Below are 17,556 nucleotides of genomic sequence, written 5' to 3'. Positions count from 1 at the left end.
CAGGGGTGAAAAAAAAAAAAAAAAAAAATAATAATTTTCAGTAACTGGCCTACACGTCTATGGTACAGCTTTAATAAATGCCTTCACTTTTACAGAGGGCTAAAACATTTTGCCATGTACACTGTAAAAAAGCAGGCATGTCTTTAGTCTATCTTTTAATTGGAACACCTCACAATATGCTTTTAAGTAGGTGCTTAAAATGACCACACTGGTGGTGCGTTCTTAAAGTCTAGGTAAACAAGGACAATGAACTGCTCTTATTTGTTTCCTTTTGCTCTGTAAATATACCATTCCAAATGTTTTGTTATCTGTTTGTGAATTGCAAAAAAAACACAATGATCATGCCTGAAATCTAATGAGATGATAACGTCCCTTGCTCTCTGTCGGTGTTGCACTATTATTAGTTTCATTGTTCCCATCACTCTCTGTGAGCACAGAACATCTGTAGTACCTGTAGTCCTCACACATTTCCTAAGGTTGTAACACTGCTCCCTTATCAAAACTGTACAGTGAATGAGCATTGTCACCCTAGGGCAAAGTCATGGCACTGCTAAAATGTGATCAGTAAATGAAGCAATGTAGAGCAGGGATCACATATGTGCAAATGGATCTGTGCCAAATGTGTATTCGTCCATCCACTGTGTATTTAGGGTTTTTGCATACAGTTACCTAGGCCCCAAAAGTATTTCTCCTGCCAGGAAGACACAGGTCTACAGCCTTCCATAGAAGTCAATGGGTGCATGTGAGTATACTCCAGATTTGACTACTGTGTAAACATTACTGACTCTTGCCACTGATACACATGTGTGCTCCTGCACACAGCCCGGCATATAGTGCAAAGCTGTGGGGGGGAGCAGAGAGCCAACGCAGTGATGTGCAGAAACAAGCATGTCCAGGCAGCGCAAAATGGCGGGCAAGACTAAGTGAAGGCAAGACTGGTGAGACTTTTTTTTTAACATCAGAAAAAGCATTAAAAAAAAATATTTTGTAAGGTTTAAAAAAAAATCTTTTCCCTAATGTACGCAGCTACTAATGTTAGAGTTAGGGATGTGTGCGCGGCTTGGTGTGTATCGAGTTTGCCCAAGCTCGCACAAAACTGTCAGTGACACACCTACCTCCCTTCCTGGGCTCAATCAGCTGCAGTTGGGGCATTCCTCACCCTGCAGCTACAAATAACAAAGGGAGGAGGAATGACCCTGTCAAAGCTGATTGGGCAGGGAGGGGAATGTGTCGCTGACAGTTTTGTGCCAGCTTGGGTAAATTCAGTTCGCACCAAGCCCAAACACTTCGCCAGTAAGAGATGGTGATAGGGTCTCTTTAAGCAAAGTAATCTTTGCTTAAATATTTTAATGTATTTCAGAAAGAGAGCTCTTTAAGGCCACATAATCATACATGTTTTATTGCTGTATTTAACGTGCATATAACATCTTTACGCTCCACAATGAGCCAAGTAATCATTTAAATTACTATCTGGTCTTCTTACATTGTAATACTGGCTACTTTATTGTGCAATAAAAAGGAGTTTATCCCACAATAATTACAGCATATGAGCAACATAAAACTGTACAATGTTAGAATATTCACGTGAAACAAGCCGTTTCTCATCTGTAGGAGAAGGTCGTTAGAAGCAGAGGTATTGCTGGCTTATGCACACATTACTGCACTTCCAACCAGAAAATTGAGTTACCCAGGCAGCTGAGCTTAAAGGCAATAGTTGAGTTTGATAAGTTAGATACTAAATGCTCCTGTATGTTTTTTCATATTATGTTGTTCCTGTCCCTTTTGAAATGTTTTATATCAAAGTGGAGATTCAGCCAAATAGCTAAATTAAAAATAGTGAACTGTTTTACCTTCCAAAGAATCATTATTTCTGTTTAGCCAAACACCTCTACCACAATAAACAAGCAGGAATCTTCCCAGGTGACTGATGATGATGCCGATTCATTGTCGAATGAGTGTACTGGATGTAAAGAAGTGACATTAATGGAGATATGATGTGATCTTATGAAGACCTCAGGTCAATGAAGATAAGTCACCAGCACTCAGTAATTCAACATGCATGTTGGCTTTATTGCAAATTACACAAAGGTCAATAAGCCAATGTTTCAGGGCCGTGAAGGGTCCCTTTCCTGTGTCGTCTTGAGGAAGAGACCCTGTATGGGCCAAAAATGTTGGCTTATCTACCTATGTGAAGTAATTTGCAATAAAACCAACTTTATTTGCATGCTGAATTGCTTAATGCTGGTGACCAATCTCTAAACACCTGGGGTTTTGCACAGCACCATTAGTTGCGGTCACTACGAGCATCACCAATTATCACAACACTGTATGGTGTGCACCTGGAATCTACATTGACTTATGAAAGACCTAGCTTAGGTCTATGAAAACAAACGTGAGTGGGAAGTTCTGCCTTTATTTGGACCTCACCTTTCTTCCCCACATCCAATCTTTATCCAAATCCTGCCATCTTCACCTTCGTAACATCTCCAAAATACGCTCCTTCCTCGCCAATAAAACCACAAAGCTGCTCATCCACTCACTTGTTATCTCTCGTCTCGACTATTGTAACTTCCTCCTCATTGGCCTACCTCTACACAGACTATCCCCCCTTCAGTCTATCATGAATGCTGCTGCCAGACTTATCCACCTAACCATCCGCTCAGTATCTGCAACCACTCTCTGCCAATCCCTGCACTGGCTTCCAATCGCCCAAAGGATAAAATTCAAAATATTAACAACCACTTACAAAGCCATCCACAACTCTGCCCCCGGCTACATCTCCAACCTACCTTGTCTCAAAGTATCAACCTAACTGTCCCCTACACTCCTCAGGGAAGTCTATCCCACCTCAACCTAACCACTGAAATATCACTTTCTCAAACAAAACATCCCCACACAGTTACCTCCTCATGTATCACTTCCCCCTCCCTTTTAGATTGTAAGCTCTCACAGGCAGGGCCCTCCTTACCGTCTTGTCTTGAATTGGATTGTGATTGCAATGGCTTCCTTATATTGTAAAGCGCTGCGCAAACTGTTGGCGCTATATTAATCCTGTATAATAATAATTTAAAAGGTTGGTCTGCAAAAAAATTGTTTTTAGGTTACAGTACAAGGCGGTTTGTTTGATTGGCATTGGCTTCATCTATTCCTCAGATAGTCCACTGATAAGATCTCTGCATGCTAGTCCCCAGAGCTGCTGGCATGGCAATTATAAGGGTCCCAATTTGCTCGATATTTCCTTCAGATAATGCAGCAGTAGATGTGTAACTGTGCGGTACAAACTGTTTTGGGGTTTGTCTGACTTCAGATATATAAAAGGCTCCCCAAGCTAACACCCTTAACGAAGAAGTATGGGGTGAGTAAAATATACTCTCCCCAATGCTTAGAGCTGACGTTGGATCACGAGGTCAATGATAAGTCAGCTCTTGGTCTCCAGTGGAGGGCATCTTCTGTTTCCCCTCTCCCCCTTCTAGTACTGGCTGGTGCTACAGGCAGGGGAGGAGTGGGTGCAGCTGGCTCTGGACGCAAGGAACCACAGCCCGCTGTCAATTAGGCATCCAGGAGACAAAATTGTCAGAATCCTTCTCTGCCACCATCATTTGATGACAGGCATTAGCCTGCTATCAGCTGACTTTGGGTCACAGTAGTAAATGTACTCCTGTGACCCACAAAAATGTAGAGCTGAAAAAAGGACTGGGTCTCTTTAAGGTACCTACAAACATAAAAGGTATGCCTGATCTCAGCCATTTACGTTCAGGTTGAAAAATACTCATATGACTGTGGCAAACATCTCCTGGGCTGAGTTGGATTTTCACAGCTGATCGCTGGCATCCCTGGACCCTGGTACAAAGTTCTCCACAGGGACATACTAACTAACACTAAGTGTTTTTAGACACTACAAAGTAATTTTCTCCAAAGATAGGCCAACACAGACGCTGTGTCTACAGAGCACAATCCTCCTCCACCAAACATACTAAGCCCCATGTGAACACGCTTACATACTGATCTTTTTTAGGAAAGATCGTTCAGAGTCTGGATTGTGCATGCATCTAAAGTCTGTGGTCTGCTTTAGATCTGTTGGCTAAGCTGTGACCTCAGGTCATGACCCCAATGAAGTGGTTCTTAGTCATGGGTCACAATGAAAGTGATCAGCCACTATCAGGTTAAGCTGTTTTACAGTGACCTAAGTAACAGCGTTAGCAATAAAAAGCCTTTCCTTTATTGTTTTGTCATTTTATAGACTTGTATATTAAAAGTGACAATACAACATTCATGAAGAGCTTACAATGAAAAGGTTTCTTGTGACTTAATGGCCAAAAGTGGGAATATCCTGAATTTGGTACTGTTTGAGGTGCTGCTTCATGTGAACTGATCATTAGATGAATGGAATTCAACTACCAGAACTTCAGCTGCTAGTAGAAACTCTGGCTTTACACAGCTGAATAGGAGGGGCTGCAGGAGGGGGTAAGACTTAAAGGGTATTTACACTTTTGCAGTTTAATTTGTGAAAGCCCCAATATATGGATGTTATGTGTTCCTGTTCACGCAGCAAATATCTGCTACCTTTTAGATGTGTCTGTTTAGAACAGTGGTTCTCAACCTGGGGGTCGGGACCCCTTCGGGGGTCGAATGACGATTTGCCAGGGGTCGCCTAGGGGCTTCTAGCCACCCAGTAGAGAAGCGCTTTCTCTGCTCTTTTTTTTTTTTCTGACATCGGGCCTGCAGTCAGTCAGAAAAAAAAAAAACTTTCTCATCGAGCAGAGTAAACCTTTCCACGAGAAAGTTTTTTTCCCCCCGACAGGGTTAAAAGTAAACCTGCCACTCCGTGTGCACTGTGAGAGGGGATAGCAGTCTTCCCCTCTCACCTGTCACAGAAGTTCCAGCACAGTGCTGTGCTAGGACTCCTGTATTGGAGGTGACCGGGGTCAATAAAGAGAACCTGTCACCTCTAATTGCTATTACACAGGGGTTTGTTAACTTCATTGCTATCACACAGAGGTAAGTGGGGAAAAAATAGATACAATTATTAAAGAAATAAAAGAATTAAAAAAAATAAAAAAGCGATTAAAAAGAAATAAGAAACAAATTATTAAAAAATAAGAAAATTATAAAAAAATAAACAATAATAAGGTGAGTGTCCTCCTCAGCCCTCTCCTAGCGCAGCAGTGTCAGTTCTCCCGCCACGCCCCCAGATGTCGCTGCAGCAGCCGCGTCATCCCAAAATTTTACCATTGGGGGTCACCACAAGTTGGCAAATGTTACCAAGGGGTCCCGGCCCTAGAAAGGTTGAGAACCACTGGTTTAGAAGGTCTTAGAAGCTCAGCTTGGCATTAGTTCCTCATAAGGTCTGCTCTGCTGCTGATTAACAATAGGTAGTGGGCAGATTCTATAGCCAACAGCCAGCTTGCCATTAGATATAGAATCCACTGCTGTCAATCAGCAGCAGAGCAGAGCTGTTGGGGAACTTGTTCCTTGGCATCCCTATCAGGCTCAGCACACTTGTGTCATAACTGGTTGTTAAGGACAGTGTTATAATAGCTATAGCTAACAGCGCCCTTAACAACCAGTGATGCTACAAGTGGACGGAGCCTAATGGGGATGGCGAGGGACTAGTTCTCCATCAGGTCTGCTATGCTGCTGATTGACAGCGGGTACATGACTCTGGGGCAAGCACCAACATTTGTCATGATGCACACTTGATTTCTAAAGAGTGTCGTAGATACCCCCACTGATAATGACATTTGCCAGCACAGTACAGACAGGTTTAATTAGGGTAAACATAACTTCCCCACCCCCCTCCTTAACATTACATAGGGAATAAGCCTAGTTAGGATTTAAGCCAAGCAACAAGCACTAAAAACGTAAATTAGCATTTTTTTCAAAGTATGCTATGTGAATGGGAACAACAAATACAAAGTAGGTGTTATCCCTATTTGGCTTAACAAACGTACACTTTAATCTGGAGCAGAAGTCAGGGCTGTATGTGCAGCCTGGGCCTTGGTACAAGGTTCTCCACAGGGACATACTGACTAACACTAAGTGTTTTTATACACTACAATGTTTTTGCACCACTGTTACCTTAGTAATGTATAAAGCGGACCTTTACCCATATCTCTAAAATAACAGCAAACACACCTTTAGAAATGTTTAGTAATGACAATCTACAAACACATACTTCTAGAGAGTTGCCGACTTTGTATTCTTTGCATTCCTTATTTCTCTTTTCTTCCCCAGTCTTCTGACAGGGACCATGTTAACTAAGGGCAGATTACTAGCTCCCCTTTTACTTCCTGGATTTCTGGCTAGGATGACTAGGACATATGACCATGCACATCAGCACAGGGGAGGAAAATGTCTTTCCCGGAGATCTCGTGAGATTACAGATGAGATTGCCCAGCAATGCTCTACTGATGACAAGGCAATCCCAGTGTGCATTGCTTTGGCAAACTGAAGTCATTTTGCACTTTCAAAGCAGGAAGTGAATGCTCTGCAAGTGTAAGTATTTCACAATCACAGCATTTTACACCTGACATGTCTATGTTATTATTAATTATACATAGAGGGATGCATTGGTAGAATTTGTTTTTTGAGTGTAAAGGTCCGCTTAAAGGCCAGTTTACATTTACTTTAAGTCTCTTGCTGCCACAGGGGTGTTCACAGGAATTCTTATTACTTACCCATAATATAAAATAAATAAGGGATTGAACAAGGAGAGTGGGAATCCTTTACTGACAAAGCAGGTGTGCAGATCTTGGTGTTCATGCTCCGAGATCATACCACCAGAGCCCTTGTGAATTATATACAAAACCTTTAAGTTCACAGCATCCATGACAAAGCTGACATCAGATCTGGGAGGATTAACCCTTTCATTAAATTGTAAATCCCTTTTAATTAAAGGCCTGTGTGCTTCTTGGTAAAGATGATCTCTTTATTGTCTGTCCACAATAATAAAACAATGACATTTTCTGGACATGAACATATGAAAACAGAAATCTTGTAAAAGAAGCCTTACCTTTGACTCTTTACTGGATCATAATAGACTTTTGCAAATCCATTCCCAGTCCCAACCATGATCTGATTCAGCTTGGGATGCCAAAGGCATCGAACAACACTCTGGAATAAAACAAGATGGAATATCATATTTGTGAACAATTCATACAACACTACTGATGTGAGATATTAAATCATCACATTATTAAGAACCACATCTGCAGACTTATTTTTAAAGGTGTAGGTTCCAGCTCTGTTACCCCTGTGATGGTCCTGCAATGTACAAGATGAAGTCAGAAAGCTTCAACTGGTCAGGCAACGAAGGTAAGAGGCTTGCAGTGCAGAGGAGGTATGCGGAACTGAAGAACAAGGTAAGGGTATCACCTTATTCATCACCCCCTAGGCAAAAGAGCAGTTAACCCTTGCAGTGTGGAGGGAGAACCACTGTATGGGTAACTTATTTTTTTTACTCAGAGTTCAGCTTTAACTCCGTCCCATAGTCACAACAGGAACAAGAGGAAATCCTTCCAAATAGATCTGTGAAGGTTCTCATTCTGAATTGAGAAAGCTGGTTGGATGACCAGTGAAACGTCTTCAAGAAAAATACAGTAAGTCCAGTTGCCTTGACTTATTTTTTACAGATACTTCCAAATAGAGAGAAATCTCCTGAAACAGTTTTCGCTGGAACTGATTTTCCCTCTATTCTAGTTGTGGGGGCACTTTCACTCACTCTAGTCTAAATGACAATGGTTACCCAGACAAATAGAGAGGGTGAACATCCCCAGAGGAGATACAGAACCTGACATGGATTTTAAATAGGAATGTCCAGATACCAGTGCCGATACTGAGAACTACCAGGGTTGCAGCTTACCAGCCAGTTGGCTCTGGCTCTCCACCACTGTCCTGAAATCATTAGCATGTATTGTTTTAGAAAAACTGTCACATGACAATAAACAAAAATGTATCAGTACTTGTATCTGTGAGTACTTGAACAAGTATCAGTACTTGTACTTGGTAAAAATGCATCCCTTATATACATTTATAAAAAAAAATTATGCATTAAAACAGAGATGTACAAATCCCAGGAGCCCCGTATGCGCCTTAGAAATGACAGCTGCCTCCTAACTTTTGAATTTTTCTCTAGTCTAGTCTTGGAGCTGGAAAAGTATCTGTACTTGTACCGAATATGGTACTTGGTATCTGAACATCCCTAGTTTTAAACCCTTACCACTAAACTAAAACAAAAAAAGAAAAAATAGTACAAAAAAGTTTTGCCATTCGATAGGCTAAAAAAGTGTTGCATTATTCTCTAACAAAGAACAAATGCACTTCTGGAAGTAGAGGACGTGTCCTCATCTAAAGTGTATTAAAATAGATTTACAGACCAAACTTTTTTTTTTTTTTTAGTTTCAGATAGCATGTCAAAGGGTTAGAACATTTGTCACTATTTTGCTGTTTCTTACTTCCTCTGAGGTTAGTGGGATTGGAAGTGAATTTCTCCAGTGGGCCCACAGCAATTACAATAGGGAATGGTGAGGACCTCTGTTATTAGGTATACAACCTCTATTGCAATATGATTGAATGGATTGATGGTGCTGGATCACTAAAAGTCCTCTTATTACCATCCAACAGTGTGGAGCTGATGGGGATCCGCAACGTCTGAACAGTGGGCTAGTAGCTTTTGCATGCCAAAAGACTTCAAGGTCACCTTTAGGCCATGACAAAACTCAATAACTATTAAGTTTAAGCACCACACTGTTATGTTAAAAAGTACAGATAGTAGTTTATTCTATAATAAAAACTAAAGGCCGATCGTTCACAAAGCCAAAGTGGTTTGGGGCTGGAGACTTGTCCCCTTCATCATAGAAGAATTTAGTTTGGAAGGCTGCCCCAACCAGCTGCTAATGAACAGACTGGAAGACTAAAGCCATCCATATTAAAGAATCACTTCATTATCAAGTCTGCATACATTGCTTCCTATCTGTCAAGCCCTAATGAAGGGGGTAAGGCTCCAGCCCCCGAAACAAGTTTGAATTGTGTAAATCTTTCTTCATATTTTATTCTGGAATAAACTTGTATCTGGACATTTTAACATCACGATGTGGCACTTCAGTCCTATATTTACTGGATTATGAATGCAGTTTGAGTCACTTTTGTGAACTCACCTCCACTTTTTTGAGCTTAACCTCAATTCCTGCATGATCAACAAGACATAAAATTAGTGGAATTTCTCCACTAAAGACCATATAGTATCTGACATCGGGTATTTGCTACTGTTTAATACACTCTGGACGTGGCAGGTTTGCTTTAATTTCTCCACAAAACAGCTTTATTGAAAATGTTCTGCTGTTAAGCAAACATACCTAAAATCAAGAAACTTGAGAGTCCAAAAGTAACAAATCAGACAACACTGGCTGTTACATTATTATTACACTCCAACCACTCCTAGCAACAGAGACAAATTGCTTAAAACTCTCCCATCAAAGCAGTTACAGGTTCCAAAGATTCCACTGGAAGAGCCGCCAGCATATGCCCAAACACATATACTTAGTAATATAATAAAATACAAAGTAACCTTTTCACTGAAATGAAGATTCCAATGTGTGGTGCCAAGAATATTTTAAGAACTGTGCCCGGCATTAATTATTACAAACTCGGAGAAGGCCAAGGGGTGGGCGTGATGAGAGGACTCCAATAAATTCGCTACAACTATTCATCTACACAATGACTGCACAAGAAAAGACCAGCTTGGCAATGGAGATTTGGAGGCTTCAGCTTCAAGCTTAGTGTTGAGCATCCTGCTGCTCAACAGCAGCTGTGGATGAATTACAAGACTAAGCGTAGTATCCAGCTAATGTAAGATGATATGTATAATGTTGTAATGCGCTAGAAATATGTCAATATTCCATAGTATAAATGGTATTGTGTTCAGCCTTTCTACTGAGCCACAACATTCTAGCCACACAAGGGCCTTTCTGGCACCTAAAATGTTAGAGTATTACAAGTCAGGTTGTGGTAAGGAGGCCAATAAAGTAACCTAAAAGCTCACTACAAACGTACAGTATAGATATACTCAGACAATGGCATTTAAACATGTGTTCTATTAAAAAAAGAAACAAGAAGGGAATGATTCTTATATCTAGAGAACCTCTGTATGAAGTTCAAACTTAAACCTTGTGGTTGGAGCCCAAGGTCCATTGGATACTAGCAAATGCTGCTGCCTAACCAATAGGGAAAACTTAAGTACCGTTTAAAAGCCCCTTCAATCTAGTATGCAAATGCTGACTGGGCACTGGGAGCATAGGCACACCCCTATGTAATATCCCATAATGCAATCCCCAGCACCTGAGCAATCTATTGAAGGACCTGGGAATTGTTATGTTCAAATAGAATGTCTTTGCCTAGTCTCTGATACACAGGAAATCAGAATTTGCATAAAGAATAGGGGAAGGAGGCTATAAGAACAAGCTTCCGCCTTGTTTTGAGAAGTTGACAGTGCCGGCTAAGTTAAGATGATCCCTGGATCCCAAATGTGGATTTAGTTTATGAAAGGCCAACCTGTGTAAAAGCAGTGGTCCCTCTGCAGTGGTCTAACATGCCCCCTGCAGAGTCAGAGCTAGAGCTCCTCATTTAGCATGGAGCATGAGCTTTCCTGATTGGAGAGCTCTAGATAACTTGGGTGGGGGCGTGTTGGACCTCTGAAGAGAGAATCTGTATCTAGCTGATTCACACTGAAAGTTCAAAAGAGCTTTAACCTAAAATTAAACACAGGTTTACCTAAATTATATTAAGTTAAGCCAGACAAATCATTCTTTTATGCCCCAGTGGCCAGTTGTGCATTACTCATGGGCCCAAGTGTATCCCTGCACTATGTCAACACAAAGGGGAAAGAAGGAGTCACGCTTATAGTAACAAATATCAAGACAGATCTCCCGGGTTTCAAAGATCATATAAAACAAGCAGAGTTCCCCTTAATTAAAGAAATCCCATAATCGGAGCTGTCTATAAGTAAAAGAACAGGCTATGCATTTGTATCAAAATTTAATGAAAACAAGAATTTAAAGAATAATAACAGATATAGAAACACCAAGTAACAAAGACATCTAAAATCAATTAAAATGAAACAAGTCCTCCCTGATATGGCCCAAAGTGTCAAATAGTGCTGATAATAATATAATGACCACCAAAGTGGTCGGAGAGTCACGGATTTTTTGACACAAGCGCTGTGTTTGAAGAAAAAATGGATTTAGGAGTATCAGTTATTAGGGATAACGTGATAACGTGTACCGAGCCCTCCTTGAATGCCCATCAACTACTCTGCTGACAGCGCCGGCTGTTTGAAGCCCCTTTCAAAATAACAGCTACGAATAAAATCAGCTATATTACAATAGAATTGGATTCGGCAGCCTGTTTTGCATACTGAGTGTACGCTGCTTGTCCCTGTTGAGTGGACGCGGGCAGATCTCTGACCCGCTACGAGAGGGATGGACGAGCTACGGAAAAGCTGACAGATTCCCGACCCGCTACGTGAGTGATATACTACCCTGGAGTTCCATCCATTTGCCTTTCCCAGTGCGGCCGCACGTGTGGAATAAAAGCCTTTCATCTCCATTACGGAATACACCAATTGTCACCACTTGGTGGGCGGAAGCCAGTATAGAGGACCGGCAACAGCCCCTGAAGTGTGCATACAACACTATAAGGATGCGATCCTCTGGAATTCAATAACGGACCGTCGAGGCAAACTCTGTGGACAAACTAGTTACCTACTCGATATCATCCTTCTCAGGAACTGCCTTATTATGCAATTTCATCATAAGTGAGTACATCTCTTTTTCTGATACTCCTAAATCCATTTTTTCTTCAAACACAGCGCTTGTGTCAAAAAATCCGTGACTCTCCGACCACTTTGGTGGTCATTATATTATTATCAGCACTATTTGACACTTTGGGCCATATCAGGGAGGACTTGTTTCATTTTAATTGATTTTAGATGTCTTTGTTACTTGGTGTTTCCATATCTGTTATTATTCTTTAAATTCTTGTTTTCATTAAATTTTGATACAAATGCATAGCCTGTTCTTTTACTTATAGACAGCTCCGATTATGGGATTTCTTTAATTAAGGGGAACTCTGCTTGTTTTATATGATCTTTGAAACCCGGGAGATCTGTCTTGATATTTGTTACTATAAGCGTGACTCCTTCTTTCCCCTTTGTGTTGACATAGTGCAGGGATACACTTGGGCCCATGAGTAATGCACAACTGGCCACTGGGGCATAAAAGAATGATTTGTCTGGCTTAACTTAATATAATTTAGGTAAACCTGTGTTTAATTTTAGGTTAAAGCTCTTTTGAACTTTCAGTGTGAATCAGCTAGATACAGATTCTCTCTTCAGAGGTCCAACACGCCCCCACCCAAGTTATCTAGAGCTCCGATTATGGGATTTCTTTAATTAAGGGGAACTCTGCTTGTTTTATAGTATCCCTGCACTACTTCGTGTCCATACCCATCACACAAAGCCATGGCAACGATAACGCTTTCTTTTAGATTAGATCTCTGTTAGCTGGCTTTGTAATGGCTGCAGTATGGCAAACCAAGATATGTCTTGCTCTCGAAGTTCGCAAGGCACAGAAGAAGTCAATATTTGACTGACCTTGCCAGCAATCACATGAAACTAAAACACCAAGTTTTTGGTTGGAAGTAACCTTGGAACGTTTTTTATAAAGCCTGTTTGGTGCCATTTGCTTGTTTTTGAGAAATTAGGTACTTGAAATAACATCATTAATTAAAACAGAGAAAACAAAAAAAAAGCCTACAGTTTATGCAGAGCAGTACAGCGTGTCAGCACATTGTGTACTGTGTACCGTGTTAACACCAGGGATCATAACACCAATGAGAAGATGGTGTTCCTAACAAGAAGAAAAAAAATCACTGCTCATTATATACCAGAACAAACCTCCCTGGAGGGCTAAAAACACCCACTGATACAAGCTACTTTGAATGGAAGAAATGCTACTCTGCACCATATACACCCACTTACTCCTGTGACAAATGTCTAAAGCTGGCCATACACTGCAAGAATTTTGGAGTCCTGCTGGACTTGGTCAAAATTTGAGTAGTATGAGGCCCTGTTGGCACCACTCTCTTTAACAATAGTAAATTTTTCAAATAACATTTGTCAAAGGAGCCAGGGTCCGAAATGGTCAGGGCTGAAAGAGACAAAACTGTGGCCCACTTTAGAGAGAATTTCTCCTTATTTAGAAAGATTTTATCATATATACTAGTAAGTCCCCAGAACAGGTAGGGAAGGAAATCTTGCCAATGGGGTACAAACAGAAAAAAAAAAAATCTCTACTCTACCCATAACATAAAAAGATTTGGCTTTAGCTATACTTAATACTTAGAGTTACTAAAAGTTTATTTGGGCAGTTAGGGGGAAAAATAACCTCTTTTTGATATCTGGTCCTCTGCTTTGTGATGTGTTGCTTAAATGTGGCTCATCTGCTGCACCTGAACAGCCACAGCGAGGGAAAAAGAGACCTGTCAGCAGCAGAGATACTGAGAGCGCAAATGAAACGTTGACAGCAATGTTTCAGGATTGTGAACGTTGCTTCTTTTTACAGAACAACGTTTAACTTCCTAACTGCTTTTGCTAAAAAGCAGCTCCAGGCAACAAATACTCCAATCAGTGAACTAGTGATGTGATACTCTTAGTTGACCCTTAAACAGAGTTTTATATTATCAATGAGGTTTGCGTTCTGCCCCTGCCCGCGATCTGCCCTTCTGCACAGTACTGTGCAAAAGTTTTAGGCAGGTGTGAAAAAAATGCTGTAAAGTAAGAATGCTTTCAGAAATAAAAGTGTTAATAGTTTATTTTTTATCAATTAATGAAATGGAAAGTAAATAAACTGAAGAGAAATCCAATAAATGATGAATCAAATTTTGACTTATCAGTCCAGAGCACCTGTTGCCATTTTTCTGCGGCCTTGTGGCCATAAAGCCATGCCTTCGACGTGGAATTCAAGGAAGAGCGACTCAACTATGCATGAAAACATAGGAACTGGGGTGCTGAAAAATGGCAGCAGGTGCTCTGGACTGGTGAGTCAAAATTTGAAATATTTGGCTGCAGCAGGAGTCAGTTTGTTTGCCAAAGGGCTGGACAGCAGTACAATAAGGAGTGTCTGCAGCAAAGGTAAATATGGTGGAGGTTCCTTGCAAGTCTGGGGCTGCATTTCTGCAAATGGAGTTAAGAGATTTGGTCAAGATCAATGGTGTCCTCAATGCTGAGAAATACAAGCCGATACTTATCCATCATGCCATACCATCAGGGAGGTGTGTGATTGGCCCCAAATGTATTCTGCAGCAGGACAATGATCCCAAACATACAGCCAATGTCATTAAGAACTATCTTCAGCGTAAAGAAGAACAAGGAGTCCCGGAAGTGATGGGTTGGCCTCCACAGAGCCTTGATCTCAACATCATGGAGTCTGTCTGGGATTACATTAAGAGACAGAAGGACTTGAGACAGCCGACATCCACAGAAGAGCTGTGCTTAGTTCTCCAACTTTGGAACAACCTACCTGCCGAGTTCCTTCAAAAACGGTGAACAAGTCTACCTAGAAGAAGGCAAAGGGTGGTCACGCGAAATATTGATTTGGTTTGTATTTCTCTTCTGCTCATTTACTTTCCATTTTGCTAATTGATAAAAATAAACTATTAACACTTTTATCTCTGAAACATTCTGACTTTACGGCATTTTTCACACCTGCCTAAAAAGTTTGCACAGTACTGTTTATATATGTATATTATATATACCGGAGGTGCCACAAAATGTATACACATTGTAAGAGATGTTATTTATGTATTACTTTTCAAAGAACATGGTACAAGAGGATGAGGAGTTTGTGGGGGTACTTTGAGCACCTCTTGTAATTGCAGAAGTCAAATGTGACTTCTATTCATCTTCTTTATTGAGTATTACAAGTTTAATATAGTTTTTCCTTTCTTAAAATGTGTATACATTTTCTGGCACTTATTGTATGTATGTATGTACTGTATATATATACATATATATATATATATATATATATATATACACACACTTTATATATATATATAGTATATATATACTTTATATAATATATATATTTACTGTGCAGAATCCTACACTCTGCGTTTTATGACTGATTTTTGCCTAAAACGCCTTTTTCGTTCATGGAATATGCTGCTTCCTGGTCTCCCACTCCAGTGCTCTGTGCTGCCATAGCTGAGTAAAAGCCACAAACTTCAGCACAAGTTTCCTCACTCGGAATGTGAGGAAGAGTGGGGTGTGTCTGACCAGACCTGTTACCGAGTGGTGATTACGGTGTGTATTGGGCCTGGTTCACACCTGTACGTTTTGTAGCGCGTTCAACGCTCTACGAACGCTCTACAAAACGCTCAAACATGAAAATCCCATTGTTTTCTATGGGTATGGTTCACACCTTGCCGTATTTCAGCCCGTCTGAACGCGCTACAAAACGGCCTACGCCTGAAATGGTACATGAGCTTCTTTGCGGCGTTTTTGTCGCGCGTTTCCTTTGGGATACAGCCAAGTAGCCCTCGGAAACGCGCGTTTGTCGCAAGTTTTTTTTACCGCGAATCGCTGTAAAAACGCGCGTCATGAAACGTGCGACAAACGCGCATATTCGATACGCCTAGGTGTGAACAGAAAGGTGCCCATACACCTTACGATTATCGGACTAGACTTTTTGTCCGATGATCGAACCGTCGTACGATTTTTCATTACATCGGCCCCATCCTGCCCCGATGTAATGATCCGAGCAAGCTCAGCGAGCTGTATAGGATCGCAGCTGTGGAGGTTCTTTTAAATGGCTCAGGTGGAGGGTTCACAGTCACACTTTAGTGCAGTGAGTGAAGTCGGAAGAAGGACACATCATATACCATTTGTTTGTAGGAATAGTTAAGAGGTGGTGGTGAATCCTCACAACCCTCAATTGTACAGCGCTGGGGCCTGATGGGAATTATAGTTCTATACTCTAGTTATTTCACTAATAAGTATGACAGTCCAGAAAGTAGGATATGTAAGGTTGAGGCACTAGAGTCAGTTCACTTCACTAACCCCAATCATTGGTAATAATAAATCACAACCCAGCCTTATGTTTCTATGCAGCAGCAGAGTGGAATCAACAGCTATAGGAGAGGAGGCTTGATAAGGGAGCTTCCACAGAGATGTCAGCAAACACTTCAATTGAATTCAGTAATTGCTAATGGCTACTTGCTGTTAGGTGAAATGTCCATTCAGTGGAAGGGAAGCTGTATCCACGCTGCCAGGAATCCCAGGGAGGTAGTGCAAGAGGTCCGCGGCTGTAGGAGGATTGCAAAAGGTATGGAAGGGTTGTAGCAGGATTGCCAGAGGTTTGGAAGGTTATAGCAGGAAGCTAGATCTCCAAGTCTATGGACAGTTCCTAAGTAGCTTGCTCGACGTACTACTTTGCTAGAACGTCGAGCAAGTGAAAGCCTACGATTATGTAGGCAGAGGACAGTGATTGGGGGGCGGAGCCGGCGACGAGACTCGACCCGAACGTCTCCTAGCAACGGAACGACGCCGGCCCGAGCTCGCCGCGTCATTACGCCGGCTCAGCTGGTCAGCAGAAGGAGGAGTGGAGCGCTGAGGAACGCCCGCCCGGCAACAAGACGCTGTTGACGGGGCCGTCCCCGCCATGGTCTAGGGCTACGGAGCGGTGTCCGTTCCTGACACCCGATTATCGAAAGGTTCAATCAGCTGTAGTTTAAAAAAACACCTGGACGACTTGCGGTAATTGACCACAATTATTTTCGTTTGCGCATGCGCAGTGTTAATCGTGTGACTTTTGACGGACGGAAACGCCACCAACCATGCGAACATCATACGATCGACCAAAGTTTTCAAACTATCAATCGGGCACTCTATTCACATGTTACGATTGTCGTACGAAAAGTCGATCGCATGCGATTATCGTACTATAATTGTTAGGTGTATGGGCACTTAACTCACAATGCATAATGTTACCAAGTGCATAGTCATATTTAGGCTCCCTGCTTAACTGCTGTAACAGGGAAAGTGTTTCATTGTATGGCATAGGTAGCACAATCAATTCCAGGCATATTTTATTCTGGAAATGATGATAATTTCAGCTCGGGGCAACTAACCAAATCACGGTTTCTAGTGAACTGTGGGTTAAATATACAATTTGGACAAGAGCTGCTATAGATTGTCATGTGTGAGCAGATTGTACTGCTGAAAGGGTCTACACATCTCTAGATGAATCAACATATCACATTACATGTAGGCTAGGAGCCTACACAGCAATGTTAACAGGTTAATAAAACTTCACCTGTGTATTCCATAGAGCAAAAATAACATGTTATAAAGCAGAGACTTGTGTGACCAAACAGATGCTGCTCCTATTACATCCATACTATTTATTTTGACAAGTCCATGCAAATAGAATACAATTATATTAAATATAAACAATGAAATATTATTATTAATATTAATAATACTTATAATAAAGGGGTACA

At 41.2% G+C, this 17,556-nt stretch overlaps 1 protein-coding gene across 1 annotated transcript in view; it reads right to left on the bottom strand.

Moving 5' to 3' along the window:
- Positions 1 to 17,556, bottom strand: part of WDR70 (WD repeat domain 70) — a 111,863-nt gene that overhangs the window by 31,783 nt on the left and 62,524 nt on the right. Inside the window, exon 5 of the mRNA XM_018564597.1 lies at positions 7,013 to 7,113. Within this exon, the coding sequence (XP_018420099.1) occupies positions 7,013 to 7,113 (101 nt within the window). The remainder of the gene's footprint in view (positions 1 to 7,012; positions 7,114 to 17,556) is intronic.

This window comes from Nanorana parkeri, unplaced genomic scaffold (assembly GCF_000935625.1).
Source record: "Nanorana parkeri isolate BGI_ZX_2015 unplaced genomic scaffold, ASM93562v1 scaffold764, whole genome shotgun sequence".
Classification (NCBI taxonomy): domain Eukaryota; kingdom Metazoa; phylum Chordata; class Amphibia; order Anura; family Dicroglossidae; genus Nanorana; species Nanorana parkeri.
The sequence above is the reverse complement of the archived record's forward strand: the minus strand, read 5'-3'. Positions and strand labels throughout refer to the sequence as shown.